General features: G+C 43.2%; 1 protein-coding gene across 1 annotated transcript in view; it reads right to left on the bottom strand.

The window, feature by feature from the left end:
• Positions 1-25907, bottom strand: part of TRPM8 (transient receptor potential cation channel subfamily M member 8) — an 89109-nt gene that overhangs the window by 56134 nt on the left and 7068 nt on the right. Inside the window, exons 3-10 of the mRNA XM_043462048.1 lie at positions 24386-24542; positions 21998-22175; positions 16804-16976; positions 15798-15972; positions 14156-14223; positions 12290-12487; positions 4388-4490; positions 2954-3072 (exon numbers count right to left, since the gene is read on the bottom strand). Of these exons, the coding sequence (XP_043317983.1) occupies positions 2954-3072; positions 4388-4490; positions 12290-12487; positions 14156-14223; positions 15798-15972; positions 16804-16976; positions 21998-22175; positions 24386-24542 (1171 nt within the window). The remainder of the gene's footprint in view (positions 1-2953; positions 3073-4387; positions 4491-12289; positions 12488-14155; positions 14224-15797; positions 15973-16803; positions 16977-21997; positions 22176-24385; positions 24543-25907) is intronic.

Genomic DNA, 25907 nt, shown 5'->3' with positions numbered 1-25907 from the left:
TTCTGTTTCTGATGTTGGTCTCAGGAGGATCACACATTGCCTGCAGAGGGAACTGCCAAGGGGCCCTTGAGTCCCCACACTGTGGCTCCCAGTGGGACAGAGGCAGAAAGCGGTGGCTGCCCTGATGATCTGCACTGCTAACCAGCTCCCAGGTTAAGCCTGTGCAACCCCTGGTCTAGGGATCACTCACTGATAACCTCTGGAACACAGGGAAAGAGAACGGCTTTAAAGCCAGACACGCCTTTGTTTCCACACCTTGGTTTTACCTTACCTTATGTGCAACCTTGAATGAGACTGTGTCTCTGCACCTCATTTTTCTCATCTCTAAAATAGGTGTGTGTGGGAATGAAATGAGGTAACACGGGTCCAGATGCCTTTAGAGTTTCAAGTTCAGAACAGGCCCCCAAAATGCCATCAGAATGCTCCCCAGTGGTACCCATGGAGCCCTGGCTTATTAACCATCAAAATGAGATAATCCCTGGGATGGTTGGCATGAGGGCCAAGTGAACAAGCACAGTGAAACTGCTTTGTGCTGTATAAGAGGTTACACAAATACAACCATCATTCCAAAGATCTGTATTTATTTTTAAACAAAGACTTACATTGGACTTAACAGGTGCCTATGTCTTAAGCACTTTAGGAACATCTGATTGTATCAGTCCAATGAGGTAGGTACTGCTATTAATTACCATCTCCATTTTTAAATGAGCAGTGGTATGCTGGTAAATACTTTACAATCAACTCTCTAGAAGAAAATAAGTCCTGATTTGGGGCATTTGCCCATTACTATGGTGTAAATTTTCCCACCACAGCCAGTCTTCAGCTATCATGTGATATCACTGAATGTGCAATTGGGCCTCGACACAGACTACCAGGTACGGAGTTTCCAGCACACAGACACAACAGACATAACTTCCCGAAGCTAGATCATAGCAAATGTAGTAAAACAGTTAGAAAGGGATGAGTCTGATTAAGTATTGCCTTTGTTTTTAATAAAATTTATTTAGTTCTAAGTTTATATTATTTGATTTTTAATGACTATATTTAACAACTGACTCAAAAATCCCTACAAATTTTAGCAGTCAACTTTGTTTATTGCTAAAAACAATATGAGCTGACCCCAACTCACCACTGTACAAGGAAACGGAGGCATAGAAAGTTAAGTAACTTGCAGAGGTTAAGTCATGCAGAGGGGCTGGCTCCAGAGTCCATTCTCTCAACCATTAGACCCTTCATGCTAACTATCTTTATCTAAGTCAGTAAAATTAAATAGTCGATTCAATATGTGCCCAACTTTATGTTTATTTGTCCCATCTAACCTCACTTAAATAAGACAGTTCATACACATGGGTTCATTTATGAATCAATTAACTAAATCTACCTGCAATTCTACTTTCCCTCAACTAACTCAAGGCTTGCCATATGAGATAGGGCTCATTATGCTGCAAAAACCAAACAAAGATAGTGTTTGCTAAAGAAATGAATAATTTAAATGTCCATAAGCCATGACTTTATTTGTATTCTATCATTAAAATTGATCACGTTAGTATAAATGAATTCTTCATCTTTGATTATATGATGATAGGCCTAAAAGTGTTTTCTGAATCTGACTGGGAAGGATACAAAGTTATGAAATACACATGCCTTATACTGTTATACACATATAGAATGAAATTCTCACTGCCCACCAATGACTGAAGAGCTGAAACAAAGAAGCCCCTGCCATGTAGATCCAAGTATGACAGTTCATAATTTTTCCTATGAAACAGAATTCCTGAAGTGGATCTCAGTTTAGTTGTATACAAGAGGATGCTGCTGTAAAGCGTAGCCTTACGACTCTCATCAAATTCTAAGTGAGAGGGACTTCCCAAGTAGTCCAGTGGTTAAGATTCTGTGCTCCCAATGCAGGGGGCCTAAGTTCGATCCCTGGTCAGCGAACTAGATCCTGCAACTAAGAGTTCCCATGCTGAAACAAAAGATCCCACATACTGCAACTAAGACTCAGTGCCGCTGAATAAATGTAAAAAAATTAATTCTAAACGAGAAAACTCAGCTTACTGGAAAAAAATACAGATTTCCTGGACATACAACTTCCATACTAGAGGGAAAGGTTTGCCTGGGGGAGGCCCAATTTTCTATGATATTCATTGTATGTCTTCAATCAACTTGTTCTATTTGTCTCTTATGCATCTCACGTCTGATGATTTTCTCATTAGAATTTGGCTAGGAAGGTGGAGTATGGCACAAAATGAGTATTGCTGTCGAGCATATATTTCCCCCAAGAGGAAATCTTCACCTCTACACCCAGATGGAGAATTGCCTCTCATGGCATGGCTGAAAAGCTGTAAACTTTAGCTGATGTGGGTAGCTTGATGTTACCTTACATTATAGTATATTTAGTTTTATTATCTCTTTACAACCAACCTACAAAGTCAATGTTATTATCCCATACTACAGATGAAGAAGTGCTGGAGAAGACTCTTGAGAGTCCCTTGGACAGCAAGGAGATCAAACCAGTCTATCCTAAAGGAAATCAACCCTGAATATTCACTGGAAGGACTGATACTAAAGCTGAAGCTCCAATACTTTGGCCACCTGATATGAAGAGCCAATTCACTGGAAAAGACCCTGATGCGGGGAAAAATTGAAGGCAGGAGGAGAAGGGGGCGGCAGAGGATGAGATGGTTGGATGGCATCACTGACTCAATGGACATGAGTTTGAGCAAACTCTGGGAGAAAAGTGATGGACAGGGAAGCTTGGCGTGCTGCAGTCCATGACGTCGCCAAGAGTCGGAGACTACTTAGCGACTGAACAACAGCAAGATGAAGAAAGTGAGTCTTAGCAACACAGATGCACCAGACAGAACGTCCATTACAAGATTCAACATCAAAGGCCTTCTAAGAAATGGACTAGACCTGCCACTGGAATCACCAAGGATGGCTTCTTATTTACCTCCCATCGGCGGTCGTTGGTGAAAATCTCATCGTTGGCTATGTCCAGCTGGTTCCACTCCAGTAGGAGCTTAAGCTGCCCATTCCAGTTATCCTTATCTTGTTCATTGGTGCTAAAGGCTGTAAGAGGACGGGGAAAAGTCAACTTACCAAACACCCAGAAACAAGAATATCAGGACCATTCCACACGGTCAGTTATCAGAGCCATTTGTCAAAGGAGATTCTAAACATGTTCTCTCAGAGTCAGACACTCAGAGGGACTTCACTGGTGGTCCGGCGGTTAAGACTTTATCTTCCAGTGCAGGGGGTGTGGGTTCAATCCCTGGACAAGAAGCTAAGATTCTCACATGCTTTGCAGGCGAAAAACCAAAACATAAAAAGCAGAAGCAATATTATAACATATTCATTAAAGGTTTTTAAAAAATGGTCCAGATCCAAACAAAAAAAAATTTTTTTTTAAGGAATCAGACACTCAGAGCTGTCATTTCACTGACACTTTATTTTCACTGATTCTTATCCATATTTTCTATGTCCCAAAGTATATGATGAAGGTCATTTAAGGTGATAATATCTTTCCATTCCATATCTTAACAGTATAACTATGGTATATTGATATTTTCCTATAGATCCAGATTCCATAAATATTACATTTCCAGGGCCACATCTGACTTATACTATATCTAAATCTATGAAATAAAGAGCTATATTATAGCAATGTTCTACTTGTCTTTTCCAGAGCTACTATTTTCTGTATCTATGTATCTCTACAGATGTAGCCCCATTTCAATAAATATCTTTACAACCAAATTTCTGACAAGTATGACAAGAATGTTTCTAATAAATAGTTAATGCTTAAAACACACTTCTGAGGTGCCTTGCTCTGCTCTGCATACTTTACAGATATTAATCAGGTGGCTCAACTCCTCACGGTCTTTGTCAAGGATCTATTTACTTCAGGTAATTCCATCTGGATGGGATTCTCAGCAAGCAAAGTTCACACATGAGAATTTAAAACTGAGGTTCATTCACAAGCTTCAGGAGATGTGTTAGCCCCTGAAACTGAATGCAGAATTATGTGTGTGTGAAGTGTGTGGGCATATGTTTACATAGATGTGGAATACTAGAACAAAGGTCCATAGCTTATATCACATTCTCCCAGATGTCTGAGGCTCAGAAAAAGGTTTTAAACCACTATTAGAGACAATTCTTTGGAAAGCACTGTGATCATATTTAACCAATATTTTAATGACATAAAAATTCTTCTTCTATTAAATACATACATCCAAGGAGGTCTATAATAGTTATTCTAACTTTCAACCTATGATAATCAAAATTAAATGCAAGATTATATTTCCAGTAAAGCTGCTTAAAAAATAAATGCCAGCCATTAAAAACCACAGAAAGTCACATTTCTAGAAGATTTATTTTTACTCACCTTTGTACAATGCATAGGAGATTGCATTGCTCACAATTTCATCCCCTGCTTCTTCCATTTTAATAACTGTTAGTAGGTGAGAACTTTCGAGAATTTCTTTGAGCTGGTAAGATTTAAAGAGCAGAATTGTCAGCCAACTGATTTCAGGCCCAAGGAGTATAAATTTCTCTCTCTTTTGGTGGGGAAAGTCTTGTTCCATTTTTTTTTAAAGACCACCTATAAGAATGTTTCAGATTTCCTTCCCTCCTCTACAGTGCCCATACTCATAGCATCTAATTTCTAAATTGAAATAGTGAGTCCTTGACCATGATGAGCATAAAGCACTGCTTCTATAAGGGCACGTATATCAAAAAGAATCTATCAGAAAGCTGCAAGACACAATGACTGGGGTGAGTGTGAGTGTGTGTGTATGTGACACGTGGTAGGCGCTCAATCATTGAATGAGTGAATAAATCAGGAAAAGAACAGAAAAACCACAGAAATTGTCCAAGTGTAGTCCTAAGGGCTTAGACTATAGGAAAGAAAATTCAATGTGAATAAAAGCCAAGACAACATGGTGATTGAATAAAGAGATGAGGGATTCTCTATATTTTCCTTTGTGATTCTCTGTAATGTTTAATTTTAAGACACTTTGTAAGATTCATGAGCTGGGGGAAGGACTTCCCTGGCAATCCAATGGTGGGATGCAGGTTCGATCCCTGGTCAGGGAGATAAGATCCCACATACCTCACAGCCAAAAACAAAACGAAACCAAAAAACATAAAGCAGAAGCTATATTATAACAAATTCAATAAAAGACTTTAAAAAAAAAAAGCCTAGGGAGAGGCAGAGCCCCTCCGGATTCTAAGGTTTCAGGCCCACTTGGAGGGAGCTTGAAAATGAAGAGCTCCCTCTAGAGGAGGAAGCGAGTCTGGCTGTGGTTACACCGACTTCAAGGTGGTGGGTTTTCCCAGCAACATTTGGACATGAAGATCTGGAACTACAGAGTCTTGGCTGGGCAGAGAGGGAAGCCTCAGGTCAGGTTGAGGATGAAGATGTGAACTAAAAAGCGTCCTTGTGTATATTCAGAAAAGATGAAAACCCTAATTTGAAAAGATACACGCACTCCAGTGTTCATAGTAGCACTCCTTACAACAGCCAAGTCATAAGCAACCATCAACAGATAAACGGACAAAGAAGATGGGGTGAATACACACACACACACACACACAGGAATATTAGTCATAAAAAAAGAATGAAATAATGCCATTTTCAGCAACATGGATGGACCTAGAGATTATCATACTAAGTGAAATAAGACAGAGGAAGACAAATAATATATCACTTATATGTGGAATCTAAAAATAATACAAATAAGCTTATTTAGAAAACAGAAACAGACTCACAGACATAGAAAACAAATTTATGGTTACCAGAGGAGGAAGGGGAGGGGACGGATAAATTAATAGTATGGGATTAACAGATACACGCTACTAAATGCAAAACAACAAGGATTGTCCAAATGACAAGGATTTACTGTATAGCACAGGGAACTATATGCAATATCTTGTCTTTTTTGAATATATATTTATTTTTATTTATTTGGCTGTTCTTGGTCTTAGTGGTGGCATGTAGGATCCAGTTCCCTGACCAGGGATTGAACCCAGGACCCCTGCATTGGGAGTACAGAGTCTTAGCCACAGGACCACCAGGGAATTCCCTGTAATGTCTTATAATGGAAAAGAATCTGAAAAATAATATATACATATTCTTTACATAAAAATATATGTGTGTACATATATACGTACAGAAAACCATCTGTCTCTGTTCATCAACTATGCTAAAGCTTTCGATCATGTAAATCATGACAAACTATAGACAGCTCTTAAGAGGGGTGGGAATACCAGACCATCTTACCCGTCTCCTGAGAAACCCGTATGTGGGTCAAGAAGCAACTGTTAGAACCCTGTATGAACAACTGATTGGTTCAAGATCGAGAAACGAGTAGGACAGGGCTGTCTGCTGTCACCCTGTTTGTTTAACCTATACGCTGAGCACATCATCAGAAATGCCGGGCTGGATGAGTTACAAACCGGAATAAAGAAAGGCGGGAGAAACATCAACAACTTCAGGTATGCAGATGATAGCACTCCAATCGCAGAAAGCAAAGAGGAACTAAAGAGCCTCTCGGTGAGGATGAAGGAGGGGAGTGAAAGAGCCGGCTTAAGATTAAATATTTAAAAATCTAAGATCATGACATCTGGCCCCATTACTGCATGGCAAACAGAAAGGGAATATGCAGAAGTAGTGACACATTTCCTCTTCCTGGGCTCCAAAATCACTGAGGACAGTGACTGCAACTGTGAAATCAGAATGGCTTCTTGGCAGGAAAGCGATGACAAACTTAGAAAAGCAGAGACATCACTCTGCTGACAAAGGTCCACAGAGTCAAGGCTATGGTCTTCCCAGTGGTCATGTACGGTTGTAAGAGCTGGACCACAAAGAAGGTAGAACACCAAAGAATTAATGCCTTCAAATTGTGTTGCTGGAGCAGACCCTTGAGAGCTCCTTGGATAGCAAGGGGATCAAACCAGTCGATCTTAAGGGAGATCAACCCTGAATATTCACTGGAAGGACTGATGCTGAAGCTGAAGCTCCAGTATTTTGGTCATCTGATTCGAACAGCTGACTCTCTGGAAAAGTCCCCAATGCTAGGAAAGATCGAGGGCAGAAGGAGAAGAGGGCATCAGAGGATGAGATGGCTGGACAGCATCACCGATGCAATAAACATGAATTTGGGAAAGCTCCAGAAGATGGTGAAGGACAGAGAGGCCTGGCGTGCTGCAGTCCACGGGGTCACAAAGAGTCAGCCACGACTGGGCGACTGAACAGCAACAATAATAAGTATATATATTTATATATGCATTTATATAATTGAATCACTCGGCTGTATACCTGATTGAATCACTTGGCTGTATACCTGATAGAACACAGTATTATAACTTGAGTTCAATTTTTCAAAAAGAAAAAGGAGAGCCCTGGAATACTGACTTTAGGAGGTGACCTTAAGGTTGCAGTTTCCTAGGAAAGGTGGTGTTCAAGGGCTTCGTTCAAAAGGCATCTGAGGGTGATGAGGAAATAGATGAAAACTGCAGGAAAGCACAGACCACAGTGAGTTTGACGGAGAGGGAGAGGGGCTGATGGCAGGAAAGGAAGGGTCCTCTCACCACACTGGCTGCAAAGTTCATGCAAAGGAAAGGGGTCTGGCCAGAAATGACAGGTGAGGATGGGTCCAGGTCCCAAGATTCTGGGGTCAGCTGGGTGTGGGCAGCACAGAAGGGCCGAGAAAACTTTTCCTTTGGAATGAAAAGGAAGAAGGAGAAGATGAGCATGGATACAGAGCAAATGGATGGAACCCAGAGACTCTGCAGGGGCGCCCACCCATACTCTGACCCCCCTAGAATCCTGACCCCCAACTGCAGCCTCTGTGACCTCAACTGAAACATACTCAGATCACACCTCACCCTGCCTCAAACCCCTCGGTGACTTCCTGACACACCTAAGCAAGACCAAAACTCTAGACAGTGGTCAAGGACTCCCTGGCCTGGCCCCTCCTAAGTCCCACAGTCTCCACCCAAAAGCATCCACCCTCATCGCCATCTTTCAGTCCCTTGGGGAGCCGAGCTTACCTCGAGTCTCAGGAGCTGTGCCCCAAACAAGCCCAGCCCTCACCCTTGACCCTCACCCATCACTCAGATCTCAGCTCCCACATCACCTCCTCTGAGAAGCCCTCCGCTGAAAGGCCTCCCACACCAGGCCAGGCTCCCTTGGCTCAAGCCCAGCGCATCCACGCTGCTAACTTTCTTCAAAACTCCCTTTTCTGGTGTGAAATTAAACACTGCACTGTTCTGTAATCATGCCACAGGAATTTTTTTTCCCCAATTTCTGTTTTCTCTCTGAGGACAAGCACTCTTTGTTGAATACCCTTCTTTCTGAAATGTCTGTTCCAGGATCAGGCATCAGTATGCGCTCAATAAATTACTACTGAATAAATGCAAGTGTTGGAAATGAATGATACCAGGTTGGCTGGCAGGCTGGGAGACCCTGAAGGGTCAAGTTCTTGAGCAGGTAGGAGAAGGCAGAGTAGAGAACTATGAGAAACCCTGGTAGGGGAGCAGGGCCTGGTCCCAGGGGGCAAGTATATGGTGTCTCTTGAGAAGGATGAGAAACTGTGAGGCCAGGCTTAGGGGATGCTTGTCCACATGACCAGTGAGGCCACCCACAATTACCCTGAGAGGCTACTCAACGAATATTTGACTGAATGTATACATTCATTCATTAATAATTCCACTCTCAAGCTTTGTCTTTTGGGAAATCTCTACCAACTGCCAAACCCCATATACATGCATAATTAAAATGCCAGGCTAATTTTTATTATGGATGTATGTCTTCTGATTGACATGATTATAATTATGGTAAATCATTAGCATATGAATATGAATTAGATATGCACCCCAGAAAGGGCAAAATAATCATAGAAAGTGAAATGTGTCTGACATTTAGTCTGCTTCACGTGACTTTCTGTAGCAGTTTTCTTGAAGCAGAAAATCAAAACCCTTCATAAAGGGACTTCCCTGGTGGTCCAGTGGTTTAGACTTCACCTTCCAATGCAAGGGGTGCAGATTCAGTCCCTGGTTGGGTAGCTAAGATCCACATACCTCGCAGCCAAAACACCAAAACGTAAAACAGAAACAATATTATAACAAATTCAATAAAGACTTTTTTTAAAAAATGGCCCACATCAAAAAAAAAAAAAAAACTTTAAAAAAAATCCTTCATAAAGGGTATGGGGACCCATACAGTGGCATGGCCCTTTGGACATGACCTTGTCTGGACTCTACAATCAATGTGCATGAGGAATAAGAGGAAAGTCAGTGGAATGGACCCAGGGCCATCTTTGACGAGTGAGTTAAGAGTTGTCTATTCCTCTGTCTGCGAGCATCCTTGAACTGACCACTGAATTTCTTCCATCCATCACAGGAAACTACCTTGAGGACATTGCTCAACACACAAAGTCTCAGGTTTGTATCTATGCTTTGGGGTTGCTCCCTTGATATGTTTGAAATGACTCAAACTGTTTAGGTCTGAATATATTGGGAACCGGAAATAACCACTGTGGGTTATATGTATTTCTCTCACCCACATATTTTCACCCAGAGGGCACTCTATTCAAATCAGGCTCCTGGGTATTCAGGGTGTTTGTGTGTGTGCATGTTCAGCCATGTCCAACTCTTTGCGATCCCATGGACTGTGGCCCGCCAGGCTCCTCTGTCCATGGGATTCTCCAGGCAAGAATACTGGAGTGAGCTGCCATTTCCTTCTCTACAGTATCTTCCCAACCCAGGGATTGAATCCATGTCTCCTGCCTTTCCTACACTGGCAGGCGGATTCTTCACCACTACCTCGACTGGCTCGGGGTTGGGGAGTGACATAGGCAACTGCCAACTTTGGCCTTACCCAGCCAGCCCCCTCCTGCTTCTTCGTTGGGATCTGCTCCTTGCAGCGTGCTAGAGATCTAGTGTCAGCTGTCACCACAAGTGTCACCTGACAGCGGGCCGGCAATCCTCCAGGGCTGCCTCTGTCTGGGTGGGTTCATCTGTCTCATTCTGGGGCTCAGCATAAGGAGGTCTGTGGTGGCTGCACCCCTAAGCTGCATCTTTCAACTTGGCCTTCATCATCAATGAAGCTGATATCACTCTATTCATCCCAACCGGACTTGAACAAGATACAAGCAAATCCCAGCAAGAACTTTCACAGAAAACCACCAGCTTTACCCTTTCTAGCAAAATCTGCAAAACGCAGCACCTCAAGTAGGAACATCACCTGAGCGTTTGTTGGACAGAGCATCATTCAGCACCAACAGAGACTCTCAGGTGTGGGAAGAAGACGCAGCTGCATCTTCTAATTCTGAGTCTTAGTAGTGAAGCTTAATCCAGAAAGGACTTGTGTCCTGGTCACTTTGGTCCTGTCGTACCTTCCCTGGATCATCACCTAACTGCCCAGTCATGTGAAATTAAATAAAGCCAAGAGGGTCTCGCTGTTTGTTCATTTAATATTGAGTACCTGGCAGCCTCGATGGTAGGCTTGATTTTTCTCATTATTTACCAGAATTTGATTTGTTCATGCTTGCTTTAAATAAGGACAAAGACCAATACACAGTACTCTATATAAAATAAACAAGGGTTTACTGTTTAGCACAGGGAACTATATTCAGTATCTTGTAATCTGTAATGAAAAAGAATCTGCAAAAGAAAGTTACATATATGGGGCTTCCCAGATGGCCCTAGTGGTAAAGGACCTGCCTGCCAGTGCAGGAGATATTAGAGACACGGGTTTGATCCCTGGGTCAGGTAGATCCCCTGGAGGAGGGCATGGCAACCCACTCCAGTATTCTTGCCCGGAGAATCCCATGGATAGAAGAGCCTGGCGGGCTATGCTCCATAGGGTCGCAAAGAGTAGGACAAAATTAAAGCAACTCAACATACATGCACATACATGTATTTCTATATATATTTATAAATATTTATCTCTGAGCTTCCCCTGTGGCTCAGTGGTAAAGAATCTGCCTGCCAATGTAAGAGATGAAGGTTTGATCCCTATGTTGAGAGGATCCCCTGAAGAAGGGAATGGCAACCCACTCCAGTATTCTTGCTTGGAAAATCCCATGGACAGAGGAGCTTAGTGGGCTACAGTCCATGAGGTCACAAAAGAGTCAGACATGATTGAGCAAATGGGCACAGCATAGATAGATAGATAGATAGATAGATAGATAGATAGATAGATAGATAGATAGATAGATAGATAGATAGATAGAGATACGAATCACTTTGCTGTATACCTGAAATGAACACAATATTGTAAATCAACTATGCTTCGATAAAAGAAAAAAACACAATGACAAATGCTACCATGAGCAAGATTGTCTTCACTACTCCAAGATTTCAGTTTGCCAAATTTGACACTTCAAGGTTCTTCCACAACAAAATGCTGCTGAAATACCAAGCTAATTAAAGAACTTATGAAAACTATTTATACTAAATTCAGCCTTTCACTCTAATGATGAAATGGGTTCCATGATTAAAATAACTCTTGCTGTCTACATCCTGTTATTTCCTTTATGGAAAACTTTCCAAGTGGCAGCACAGGCTCCTAAGAATACCCAAAGATCGAAGGCCATTTTCAAATGAGCTGATGGGAATGCCCCCACTCCTATCAACGTGAACTCTATCACAAACTGAACAGTCAACAAGATGAAAGGCATTTCAAGTCAACACCAGGCATGATCCAGAGAGAAAGGGGAGAAAGCAGAGCACTATGTTAAGATACTTTACTGGCTTAGCAATAAGAAGCCAGAGATATTTCAATCAGTACACATTTCTTACATGATCCAATAGGAAAGATGAGAGATTATGAATGAATCACAGGCCAGTTAACTTAGAAAGGCAATCTTTCTGTAGTAACAGCTTCTCCACTAGATACAGATTTGATTTAGAATCTGCATTTCTAAAACATCATCACAGGGATTTCACCCCCCACCCCCCAACCCCCACCCCCTCACCCCCCACTGCTGATACAAGACACAGAAGCTCAATGCTTATTGGCAGAGTATGAAAGAAGGAGTATCAGCTTTGAAACCAGGCGGACTGGAATTTAAGCCCCATCCGCTACACCTTATGAGGTATGGAGACTAGGCAAGTCACTTAATGTATGGGAGCTTCAGTTTCCAAGGAAAAAAACCTGTTTGGGCTGGAGTGCAGTTTCAAAGTCACTGAGAAAGTATAAACACCCAGAGCTGCTAGTGGAGGCTGGCAGTGAAGACGCCCGCCCCTCCCTTCCCGTGAACTTACCCCCCCCACCACTCACCCATCGGATCCAGCTCTCGGTCTCCTCCTCAGGCAGCCGGGACACCGTGCGGGGCAGGAAGCGCACCAGCTTCTCCTTGATGATGGATGACGTCAGGACATCCTCCACCTCCACCAGGCTCGCGATCACATCGGCAATCTGCCCCGAGCCTTCCACCACCACGCAGGGGATTTTACTTTTGACGGAGGTATTGATGGCCTGCGAGAAGGGAGCTAAGAGTCGACCAGAGGATCAACAGAACCCGGCCCCGGACGGAGGTTCTAATCAAGGTGGTGAACAAATCACATGGACACAACTCTGCACTGTATCCTTCTGTGGGGGCAGGGGAGGTTCATTTTCAATCAGAAGCAAAGCAAATAGTTGCAACCGCTTTAAGAATCAGAAATGCAAGCCAGCTGTCTTACGTCCTGTGTTAGTATCAAATTCCATAGTAAGGACACGTGCGACTGGCAAGTTTCCCACAAATAAGTGCTTCAAAATATCCCTCTATACAAAACTGATCATTCCAAATGTTGACATCATAGATTCGAATGACAACTCTTAAGATGATACTCAACATTTTCATTGATGGCTTATATGACAGAGGTGAATAATATGCATAGTTTTAAGGTATGAAAATACCTTCCCAGGAGCTGGCACACTTTTTTGACTCACATATTTCCCTCCTCAAATAATTTTCTTTTCTCCTTTTATGTAAAGAAAAGAAAAATGTATTTGCTTTCTGGATAGACACCTACCATACTTTTATTTCCTTGATAAAAACCACAGAGACCAGCATAAGGGAATCAGGTCTGAAGAATTTTAATCACTAGACAACAAGACAAAGTGATGTACACGTGAGCACAGGAGACACTGCGATGCCCCTTCCTTTAGCCAGGAATGCTGTCTCCCTTAGAGAAGACGTTGCTCATAGAGTGTGGAGCTTTCATCAGATCAGGCTGGGATCCATCTTCACCTCCCTACCTGTGCCAAAGGTGGGTGTCGGGGCCGTGCTGGGGCAGGAGTGGGGGTGATAGGAGAGTGAGCTGAAGGATGAAGAGCTCAATGGGCAGTCTCTCCTCCCTCTCTCCTCTTTCCTCTCTCCTGTAGCATCTGTGGGTTGCGAACTGGCTGAACAGACTTTGAGGGAAATGCTACAGAAATGCAATACTCTAGACAAGCAGAACCTCCCTGGAAACCTTAATTCTAAATCTAAAATCTGAGTGACAATAAATGTAACCACCTTCAGTTACTTTTTCTCCATCTCTCTTCCTCTGTAATATGACTGCCTCTTCAGGCATTTCCATACTGACTATTTCACGCTGCAAAAAAATCTCTAATTTTTCTCTGAAAAGTCTTTCCCTGAAAAATCTTTATTTAATAATGTTTTCAACAGTAGGTCTCATAGAAGGTACTTAACAAATACCTGCTCATGAAGGAATAAATAAATGGATCATTGTTACAGAAAATAATAAACAAAGAGAAGCATTAGATTATGATTCCAACTAACTCTGCCAGAAATTTCGTGTGATTCTAGGTGTGTGTGATCACAGGGTGGCCATGGTTTTCCAACATGCGTGTTGGTTACCATCCCTGAGTCTTGTGAGTTCATGTCAAGCCCTCCTATTTGGCTGGTTGATGGCCAAAGCCAACAGCAAGTACACAGACTATTCCTGTTGCTACAAAGTCTCTTCCTAAATCTTCTCAGCTGAGGAAACAACATAAGTCTGTTAGGGCAACACACTGTGTGATTGGAAAAATGCCACTTACTTGCTGTAGAAAAGAAAGCAATCAGATTAGATTAGGTGAGCCCCCCAAACCCTGAAAATGCAGACTGGTTGAGCCAACTTGTTGACTGATCTTCTAGAAAACCAAACCAAGACTCACTTTCAAAGTCTCTTTCCCACCTCCTTGGGCAAAACACACAATGGGGATCTTGCCACCGTAGTTGGAATCTGTAAAATATAAAACATAAAATATATTTTGGGCTCATCAGAAATACTCACCTACCTCAAGGGAACTTCTGCCCCTTGAGCCCAGGGTAGGGGTGCTGGCTGCAGACCTAATGAACTTGACAATCAGTTGATCAAAATGGATCATCTCTGGGCTCCAAACCATGACATGGGTCACACTGCAATTTTTTACTAATATTTAAAATGATAAAGTCTGTGAATGATTGACTTTTGCTAATAAATATTTTGGACTGCGAGGAGATCAAACCAGCGAATACTAAAGGAAATCAGTCCTGGACATTCATTGGAAGGACTGATGCTAAAGCTGAAGCACCAATACTTTGGCCACCTGATGCGAAGAACCAACTCATTGGAAAAGACCCTGATGCTGGGAAAGATTGAAGGCAGGAGAAGGGGACAACAGAGGATGATATGGTTGGATGGCATCACCAACTCAATGGACATGAGTTTGAGCAGGTTCTGGGAGTTGGTGATGGACAGGGAAGCTGGGAGTGCTGCAGTCCATGGGGTTGCAAAGGGTCGGACACAAACGAGCAACTGAACCAAACTGAACTGAATATATATTAAGCCAGGTTCAAATTTATCCTAACAATAATTACACTTCCACTCATTTGCATAATCTATGCTTTCTCAAGTGTGTGAAAAATTTGCATAACTATGTGTTTTCTCCAAAGAGATGACTGTATATAAGTGTCTTCCGCCACAGACTTCCCATTGAGAAAAGAAAAGATCGAGATTATCTCCAACAAGTCTCTGTGATGGAGACTGTCACTAGATCATGAGGCAATCTGGTTCCACAACAGGACACATCTCACCACCAATAGCTCAGCAGTAGGAAGACAGTATTTATCACTTTCCATAGCAAATAAAGGCTTTCACTCAATGGTTGCATTCTCCCCCTGAAACCAATGTTTTAGGTGGTTTTGGTTGGCTCAGTGGTAAAGAGTAGGGGACACGAGTTCAATCCCCGGGTCAGGAAAATCACTTAAGAGATGGAAATGGCCACTCACTCCAGTATTCTTGCCTGGAAAATTCCATGTTTCCTGCATTCTCCTCTGTAGAATGCAGAGGAGCCTGGCATTCTACAGTCCATGGGGTCACAAAAGAGTTGGACGGGACTTAGTGACTAAACAACAATGGTATAGAGAAATAGCCAACATTCAAAGTAAATCATCTAACTGCTAAGCTAGTGGGTTGGTTTTTTATCACTTCTACTCTAGCAAATCCCATTGCTTCATCAGTGCAATTTGCTACTGTGAATTTTACCAGGTTTTAAATGTTGTCAAGCAGAATGGACAGCAGGTCTATTTATTGCCAAACCAGAGTGGGACAAGGCAGCATTCATCAATGTTCCAACACATTGGAGGGTACCTATCATATGGGCAGAAGTATTTCTAGTATATTAAAGAAGAGATACAACGGCTCTTCTTTGGCAGCAGAGCATCTAATAGGATGGGTTTGCCAGGCTTCACTCGACAACTGGGAGCTATTGTTGATGCTGCTGTTGCCACTTTTGTTCATATGTTTTTCTAACATCCCATCTCATAAACACTGACCTTGAATCGTGCGCTCGGAGATGTACTTCTCCAGCTGATTCCGGAGCTTGGCCTCCACGGTGGGGTGCCCATGGCAGCCGTTGTCCACGAGCAGCAGGTGGGTATGGTTGTTGTCCAGGATGTACAGAGGGTCTCTCTTGAAGTCATCCATAATGTACTGAGCTGAAAAATATCCCTGAAAAGCACACAGAAACTTGTCTTTGGGACTTGCTTGTTGGCCAAAATGCCTGATGACATCTTTATAGGTTCACGGAAGGCTGACTCTTTGGGTTCAACTATACTGATGCTTCTTTCCAGATTCCTAAGTGCAGAAGGGTCTTAGAGATCTTATAGTTCAGGCCATCATTTTAAATATGAGTAAATGAAGGTTCAAAATAGTTGGATCATGTGCTTATTGTCACATAAATGACCAGTGGCAGTGTAAGAACCAGATTCTCAATCTAGTTCTTGTTCCATCGCCCTGTGCTCTTTTGTATAAATTCATTGAAACTGATAGCATTCAGGAAAGTGTGTGTGTGTGTGTGTGTCCAGACATATGTGTGTGTGTGTCCAGACATATATATTTGTGTGTGTGTAGATATGGTAAAGGTAGATATTGATATAAACATATTTGTCTAGAATCCATCATATGTCAAGACCTATGCCAGGGTCTAGGGATTAGAAAATGAATAAAATGGAGTCTTAGCTCTTGAGGAGCACACAGTTACAGGATCATGAAAAGAGGCAATTAAATAGATTCTTTGTCCTAAGACTTAGTACCAGAGAATAAAAAACTAAAGATCTGACTCTAACAGGACTTGCTGGGAACACATTTTCATGAACAAAACACATCCATCGGTAACTCCTTCACAGAACTCCTTTGATTATGTCATCCTTGTTTTTAACTCCTGAGGTTCCAAAGGAACCGTGTAAGGCCAACTTCCTATGAGTTGATGGGATCCCAGAGCCCCATGCCAGGGTCACTGTCCCCTGTGATCCCGCAGACCTCCTCATGTCCTGCCCATACCTCCACATCACAATTCCTGATGAGGGTGTCCCTGTTGGAGACCATGCCCCAAGCGGCGATGCCAATGGCCACGATATTCTCCTCTGAATTCCTGCTGATGGTGTTATCTCTCACCACCTCCCCAATGAATTTCATCAGCCCATAGTGGGTGCCTCCAGTGAGAATCCAGGCACCTGCCAACAAGAGAGGAGAACAGAGGCTCTGAATAAATTTTTCATCCTGTGCTCGATCCCTAAAGAAGCCCCACCCATGAGCACCAGGACCCAGCATCGCCGGCCACACTTTGGACTACATTCAACCTACGGCATGGACTTAGGAAAGAGAAGAGGATGTCTGAGTGTCTAAGAGATGCTGCTTAAACAGATACAGATTCTAGACCCCACTCTAGACTCACAACATCAGACTCTCTGGGAGGCGGGGGCCAAGGAATCTGTCCCTTTAACCACCTCTCGGGTAAATCTTTTCATGGCTAATAAGCACCTGCCCTTAGCCATTGAGCAAGTTAAGCAATGTCATCATGGAAAGTGGAGCGCTCTGCTCCCACACCTCCCACCCCCATGGATCTGGAGTGATCTTCCTAGCAGGACCCTGGTGCCCACGATTTAACTTTGGGCTTCCCCGGTGGCTCAGATGGTAAAGAATCCGCCTGCATTGTGGGAGACCTGGGTTTGATCCCTGGGTCAGGAAGATCCCCTGGAGAAGAGAATGGCAACCGACTCCAGTATTCTTGCCTGGAGAATCCCATGGACAGAGGAGCCTAGAGGGCTACAGTCCATGGGGTCTTCTAGCATGACCCTGGTGCCTACGATTTAACTTTTAAATTGCACAAGCTTTCACACTGGTGTTTCAAGGTTTTTATTTGATGATCTTTGCAAGGCCAAGAGTTTTTCACAGTTTTGTTTTCAAAACTGTAGTAAACAAAATACCTAAAAAATATGATTTCACATAATAATAGAATCTAAAGTTGAAAATGTGCCTAGTCCAGAGTGCCACCCAGGCAGGAATCTAGCCTGAGGCTTGGCCACCAGTCTCCCTGAATTCTGAGGAGTCCCGAGGCAGCCCCCTTCCCCAACTGTTAGAAAGCCCTTTTGTTCATTTTTGTCTCCATTCTCCATTTTGTTACTGCCTTCCCGACAGGGAGCTACTTTAGTTATCTCCCACATAAAAGTCCTTCCAATATTTTACGGTAAATGTGATGTAGCCCCTAGAACATTCAGATCCCATTCCTTTGGCCAGTTCTCACAAGATGTGAATTCCAGACCCCTTGGCGCCCAGTCTCCTTCTTGCAGACAGATTTCAGTTGTCAATTCCCCTTTCAAATGAGGCAACGGGAGACGAAGCTGCTCTCCACGTGGCTGACCCGGAGTACAAGAAGACAATGAACCCCCAGCTCCGGCCATTCACTTCATCTAAGAAGAATCCCAGCCTGGGGACTTTTGTCTGCTTTCTTCTACTCTGTTTATTCCCAGTACCTAAAACAATTTCTGACACATGGCAGGCATTTAAGAAGTATTTGCTGAAGGAATGCATTATGTCTGTTCAGATTTAGTGGTGAGGAAGGCAGCTGCTGGGTTTCATAACAAAGTATCTACTGTGGTCCCATCTGGCTGATCAAGAAATTAAGAATAAATAAGGGGAGAAACCACAGTTTCTTTTTGATTTTAAGGAAAAGCATATCTAGAATGAGACATGCTACCTTAGTTCTGTCAACTAATATTCTTAGTAAAGATGTTTTCAAAGGGCTTCCCTGGTGGTCCAGTGGTTAAGTCTCCAAGTTTTCACGGCAGGGGGAAAGGGTTCAATCCCTGGTCAGGCGGGGAACTAAGATCTGCATGCCATGCAACATGGCCAATAAATAAATAAATATAAAAATCGATGCCAAAAAAATCCATGATGAACAAAAAATTTTAAGCTTTTAAAATCTTAGCATTAGATAAACTAATAAAATAAACATTCAGTTCAGCTCAGTTCAGTTGCTCAGTCGTGTCCAACTTTTTGCAACCCCATGAACTGCAGCACGCCAGGCCTCTCTGTCCATCACCAACTCCCAGAGTTTACCCAAACCCATGTACATTGAGTGATGCCATCCAACCATCTCATCCTCTATCATCCCCTTCTCCTCCTGCCCTTAATCTTTCCCAGCATCAGGGTCTTTTCAAATGAGTCAGCTCTTCGCATCAGGTGGCCAAAGTACTGGAGTTTCAGCTTCAGCATCAGTCCTTCCAATGAACACTCAGGACTGATCTCCTTTAGGAGGGACTGGTTGGATCTCCTCCCAGTCCAAGGGACTCTCAAGAGTCTTCTCCAACACCACAGTTCAAAAGCATCAATTCTTCTGCACTCAGCTTTCTTTATAGTCCAACTCTCACATCCATATACGACTACTGGAAAAACCATAGCCTTGACTAGATGGACCTTTGTTAGCAAAGTAATGTCTCTGTTTTTTAATATGCTATCTAGGTTGGTCATAATTTTCCTTCCAAGGAGTAAGCATCTTTTAATTTCATGGCTGCAATCACCATCTGCAGTGATCTTAGAGCCCCCAAAAATAAAGTCAGCCACTGTTTCCACTGTTTCCCCATCTATTTGCCATGAAGTGATGGGACCAGATGCCATGATCTTAGTTTTCTGAATGTTGAGCTTTAAGCCAACTTTTTCACTCTCCTCTTCACTTTCATCAAGAGGTTTTCTAGTTCTTCTTCACTATCTGCCATAAGGGTGGTATCATCTGCATATCTGAGGTTATTGATATCTCTCCCGGCAATCTTGATTCCAGCTTGTGCTTCCTCCAGCCCAGCGTTTCTCATGATGTACTCTGCATGGAAGTTAAATAAGCAGGGTGACAATATACAGCCTTGACATACTCCTTTTCCTATTTGGAACCAGTCTATTGTTCCATGTCCAGTTCTAACTGTTGCTTCTTGACCTGCATGCAGGTTTCTCAAGAGGCAGGTCAGGTGGTCTGGTATTCCCATCTCTTGAAGAATTTTCCAGAGTTTGTTGTGATCCACACAGTCAAAGGCTTTGGCATAGTCAATAAAGCAGAAATAGATGTCTTTCTGGAACTCTCTTGCTTTTTCGATGATCCAGAGGATGTTGGCAATTTGATCTCTGGTTCCTCTGCCTTTTCTAAAACCAGCTTGAACATCTGGAAGTTCACAGTTCACATATTCCTGAAGCCTGGCTTGGAGAATTTTGAGCATTACTTTACTAGTGTGTGCAGCAGTTTGAACATTCTTTGGGATTGCCTTTCTTTGGGACTGGAATGAAAACTGACCTTTTCCAGTCCTGTGGCCACTACTGAGTTTTCCAAATTTGCTGGCATATTGAGTGCAGCACTTTCACAGCATCATCTTTCAGGATTTGAAATAGCTCAACTGGAATTCCATCACCTCCACTAGCTTTGTTCGTGTGATGCTTCCTAAGGCCCACTTCACTTCACATTCCAGGATGTCTGGCTCTATGTGAGTGTGAGTGATCACACCATCATGATTATCTGGGTCATGAAGATCGTTTTTGTACAGTTCTTCTGTGTATTCTTGCCACCTCTTCTTAATATCTTCTGCTTCTGTTAGGTCCCTACCATTTCTGCCCTTTATTAAGCCCATCTTTGCATGAAATGTTCCCTTGGTAGCTCTAATTTTCTTGAAGAGATCTCTAGTCTTTCCCATTCTATTATTTCCCTCTATTTCTTTGCACTGATCACTGAGAAGGCTTTCTTATCTCTCCTTGCTGTTGTTTGGAACTCTGCATTCAAATGGGTATATCTTTCCTTTTCTCCTTTGCTTTTTGCTTCTCATCTTTTCACAGCTATTTGTAAGGCCTCCTTAGACAGCCATTTTGCTTTTTTGCATTTCTTTTTAAAAAAATAATTATTAGACTTTGATAAACAGAATTAAATCTCAAGGAAATATGAGTCAAGCTCAAATGAAAGGGATACTGCAAAAAAAAAAAAAAGTTGCCTACAGTCTTCAAAAATGTCCTGAAAGGCAAAAAAAAAAAAACAAAAAAAAAAAACTAAAGAACAGTTCCAGAGGAAAGAAAGATTTTCAGTTTTATATGATATGAAAAAGTAAATTAATTAGAATACAGGTAGAGGAAAAAGAAACTTCTTTTTTTGCTCTGAAGGACATTGTTGGGATAATTAGCAAAATTAAAACATGGACCTTTTGTTAGATAACTGTATTGGTCAATGTGAACTTCCTTAAGTTTGAAAGTTATACTAGTTACATAAGAAAACAGCCATGTTCTTCAGAGACATGTGCTAACATGTGTGCGTAAGGGCTAAAGGTCATGATACCTAAAATTTACTCTCACAGGATTTTTTTTTTTTTTTTTTTTTGGCTCTTGCACCCCACAGCTTGAGGGATCTTAATGCCCCGACTAGAGATTGAACCTGTGCCCTCTACAGTGGAAATTCCGAGTCCTAACCACTGTATGAGATGGTTAGATAGCATCACCAAAGAGCAACTGGGCAACTGAACAACAACAATAACCACTGGACTACCAGGGAAATCCCTCAAATGATTTTTAAAATCATAATACGTGAATATTTACGGAGAGAGATAAGACAAACATGAGGAATTGTTAACAACTAGTGAATTTAAGTAAAGGCTGTATAGATATTCACTGGATTATTCTTACAACTCTTCTGTAGGTTTAAAACTTATCGTAACAAAAAAATCACAAAAGAAAAAAATTAGCAAAATATATCAAATAACAAAGCCACGGTTATGTGTTTTGATCCGCATCAGACACTCACCCGGTGCTCACAACCTGCCAGCCACGGTCACTTTTTTCAAAGCATATTATTGGTCCCCAAATGAAAGAGCAAACATTAAACTTTCTTTTTTGATTGGCCAGAATACTCTGAGTATTTTATGTAAAAACGACTAAATGAAAACGTTAGGTTAAGAGAAACATGCAACTACCTACATGCAACTTCCTGATCTGTGAATAAGGAAATCCCCCCACCCCCCGGAGTTCCGGATCTGTTTCCTCATTAAAGGATCTTGTTTCTAACTAAGATCAGGATTAATCATACAGCTCTAGAGTATCTGCAGTCTTGCGCATGAATGGCAGAGGACAATTTCGTTCAGTCTCTGAAGACGCGGCGCAGCCTGGACAGACAAACCCGCGCGCGCCACGTCCCGGCCCGGGGACGGTCCCCTCGGCCACCGGGGGACCCGCGCACCTTTCGACTGCGCGATGTAGATCAGGCGGCTGAAGATCTTGCGCATGCGCGGCTTCAGGGCGAAGTTCTTGGCGCCGCCAGTCACAGAAATGACCAGGTTGGGCGTTTTCAGGTGCCAGTGCTGGGTCAGCAGCTCGTAGAGCGTCTCCGCGTCCGTGTCGCAGGACAGCCGGATATACTGTGGGGAAGGGCAGAAGCATCAGGGTCCGCAGGCGTTCTCCTGATGGCGGGGGCGCGGCCCCGTCTACCTGTTCCTTAGGGACGGGAGCGCATGGCAGGGGAGGAAGGTCCCCTTGGGGCAGTGGAAGGGGACGTGGGTGCCCCTGCAGGGACACCCAAGCCAGCTAGAGAGCTGGAGACTTCATCCTAAAGGCAGTGGGGCACCCGTCAGGTGTTCTAAGCAGAGTAGAAGCCAGAGGGGATTTACATTTTAGGGAGCCCTCCAGCAGGAGTGCTGACTATAGACTGTGAGCCAAGACAGGCGGGGAGGCAAGACAGTGGTGGCCCATCCCGGGACAGAGGCCTTGGGAAGACACAGAGTGGACAGAGGAGAATTTAAGGAAACTGTTAATAATGGCCAACTGGAAACGGGCACCTGCCATCTGCCTCTGAAAGGGAAAATATTAGTCGCTCAGTCGTGTCCAACTCTTTGTGACCCCATGGACTATAGCCCGCCAGGCTCCTTTGTTCTTGGAACTCTCCAGGCAAGAATATTGGAGTGGGTTGCCATTCCCTTCTCCAGAGGATCTTCCTAACCCAGGGATCAAACCCAGGTCTCCTGCATTGCAGGCAGATTCTTTACTCTCTGAGCCACCAGGGAAGCCATAAAGGGTGGTATGTTGCACCAGGGAGGTCCCTAGGTGGCAGAGGGAAAGGAAGAAGAAAGGCTTCCCTGATCGGGAATCAAACCCAGGCTGCGGCGGTGAGAGCACCAGGGAGCTGCCTTTACAAGGATGCAAGCAATCACTGTAGTCACTGACCTTTGACACATCCTGAAATGAGTTCAGGGTGGAGATCAAGAATGAAACTCTGTGCTCTGGGGAAAACCCACAGAACAGGGCTTCAGATAGTTATTTTCAGGATATTATATGAGCCCAAATTCTTGCATCTTCTCATATCTACAAAAACACTAAAATCATTCATGGAGACACCTGCTCCTCGTGACTAGCAGCAAGCGTCTACCAAAGTGGATGTTTGACTACACATACCCCCTTCACTAAAATCATATGTAACACTGACCTTGCCCCCCTACCTCTTTGGAGCAGCTTCTCAGCTATCTGAGATGCTGTCTCCTTGGCTATAGTCCTCATTTGCCCCCAATAAAACTTAACTCACAACTCTCACATTATCCTTTTTGTTTCCATTCGACACAATCCATTAAACAGCTTTGTAAAATGCTGTGTAAGAACCTGCAGTGTGGGTATGCAAAGGAAAATATCACCTTATTCAAGGCCATGTTTACTCTCAAGATTGTCATATGCCAAACTAAACCAGACCACTCATAAATGCATTTGTCAGGCATTTTGTAGCAGCGAGGGTCAACGAGGATATCACATGAGCCTGCTCTGTGCCTGGAGAAAGGATACTGGGTGACAAGCCAGCCATCCTTGTGGAGCTCCATGCTGGGGTCACAGGCCAATATTTCCAGAATGAGCCAAGCTCCATGACAACCATTGTCAAAGGCCATCTTGTTTGTCAAGAGCCATCCTGTCCCTAACCAGCCAGCTCCCATCTCTATATTCAGTAACACATGCACCATAGAGAATCAATGACTTAACGCCAACCCTTCCCTTAGGAATTTTCTTTGTCCTGAGTCTATAAAAATTGGCTGTAAGTCCACAAAAGCATCAGCTCTCCCTTGAAAACACCTCAGGATCGGCCTGTCGTTCTAATAGCATCTCCCGCTCTATCCTCCCTTTGGCGGTCATCTCTCCCTGCTCTGTCAGAAAGCCGACCTAATGTCTTAGCAGCACCTCTCACTATCTCTGTCCTTTGTTCTCAATGAATCCTTTCTTCTAAAATACTCTGTGTCTGGAAATTCTTTTCCAGCCCACGCCCGGACAGCCGTAACATTTGGTGGCCCATATGGGAACTGAACCCGCAACCTTGGTGTTACCAACACCTTACAGATGGAACTCCTCTTTCTGCTTTTCCCGCTACTCACTACTGCCTTAACAAGTTCACCTGTGGAGTGTTGCCATGGCACATAATCTAATCATAGCTTTTGATTTTTTTACAATCTTTTTCTGCAGTCATGTTTGGGTTGACAAGCCATCTCTTCTGCTTTCATACATACTATCAGACAATTTGAAGTACCTCAAGGTACTTCAGTAACCTACCGTGTTAGCATATGGATTAGCTAGTTCAAGTAGAAAAACCATTGCTTACCTTCCCTTTCTTCCCCTGAGTCTCAAACTGAATATCTCCAAACGCATCAGTGGGAAATTCCTTTGTATGTTTCTTGTAATTCCATTTCTCATTTTGGTTGATCTGGGTGCCTTCTATGTGTTGGTTCTGGGCATAGCCACACTTGCACACATTTTCCCTGAGTAGGAGGATATTGACAGGAAGGAACAGATTTCATTAAATCTACTTAAATGTTTCATCACGTTTCTTAGACTACACATGATTAGCTTAAATCAACACAAAAAGAGATTTTAGCATCACATCTAATTTCCAGACTGTTTTCATCATCTCGGTTGTTTAAAAACTATCTTGATGTTTTATCCCTGTGACATGGAAGATTCAGGCAATACACTGCACTTGCGTCTCCACTGAGAAAGAAGAAAGCAGGAATGCAGGGAATAAAAAACAACAGAGAAGACTTCTTGAGCCTTCACATGCTCTGGCCATAGCCCTAACTATTCTAGACTCCCAGTCACTTCTCTCTCAGGTTCTGCAGGACACTTCCGTTTCTTTAGAGTAAATTTCTTCATTTAGGTTAAAATAACTCAGGGTCCTTGTAACTAAAAGTCTTAATTATTAACACTGTGTATGTGTGTGTGTGTGTGTGTAGGTGTGTTCAGTCACTCAGTAACATCCAACTCTTGCAACCCCATGGACTGAAGCCCACCAGGCTCCTCTGTCCATGGGATTTCCCAGGCAACAGGACTGGAGTGGGTTGCCATTCCCTGCTCCTGGGGATCTTCCCGACCCAGGGATCAAACCCATGTCCCCTGCACTGCAGGTGGATTCTTTACCACTGAGCCACCAGTGAAGCCCAGATCTTAATTACTATAGGGTATAGAAATTATCTGTATTGATATCAAAACATTCAATATTTTCTAGAGTTATAAAAATTGAGCTAGAACCTAGAATCCAAAATCACTCCTCCACCAGTAACCTTGCCTCTTTTCTTTTTTTTTTTTTGGAACAGTTCTCTTGGGCATCACTCAGTCTGGCCAAGGGGGAAAAAAAAAAAAGTCAACTGGAATTGATTACAATTGTTTTAGTCTTTTCTCCGACTAAGCCCGGGGGCACTTCCTGAGCTGAGGTTGCTCCGGTGGTGTCAGGATCCTCCCCACCATTGTGGTTCAAGTTGGCTTCCTCCCGTCTTTCTTTAGCTGTTTCTGTCCCACTGTCCTTTGGGGTCCTTCCACACCCACCCAAGTTCATTGCAGGATTGGGGAGGGAAGTTCCTGTCCCAACTGTCTTTGTTACAACTGAAGAGTGACTCTCGAACTCTTTTCCTTTCCAAGAGTAGGGGTGTGTTTTGGGTGACCCTGAATGAGAAGCTTGTCTGGCTCCATCTTGATGATTGGGTTGGTAGCCCTGTAAGCACCAATGTACATAAATTGGTCTACAAATGGAGAGGAGGCGGGAAGAATGCCAAGAAGGCATTAGGAGCACAGATACTTGGAGGAGGCATAGACGTGACAGAGAAGGGGGATGAAGAGGATTAGGAGAGAGT

This window comes from Cervus canadensis, chromosome 2 (genome assembly GCF_019320065.1).
Source record: "Cervus canadensis isolate Bull #8, Minnesota chromosome 2, ASM1932006v1, whole genome shotgun sequence".
NCBI lineage: Eukaryota > Metazoa > Chordata > Mammalia > Artiodactyla > Cervidae > Cervus > Cervus canadensis.
Note: the sequence above shows the minus strand (reverse complement) of the source record. Positions and strands in the feature narration are given on the sequence as shown.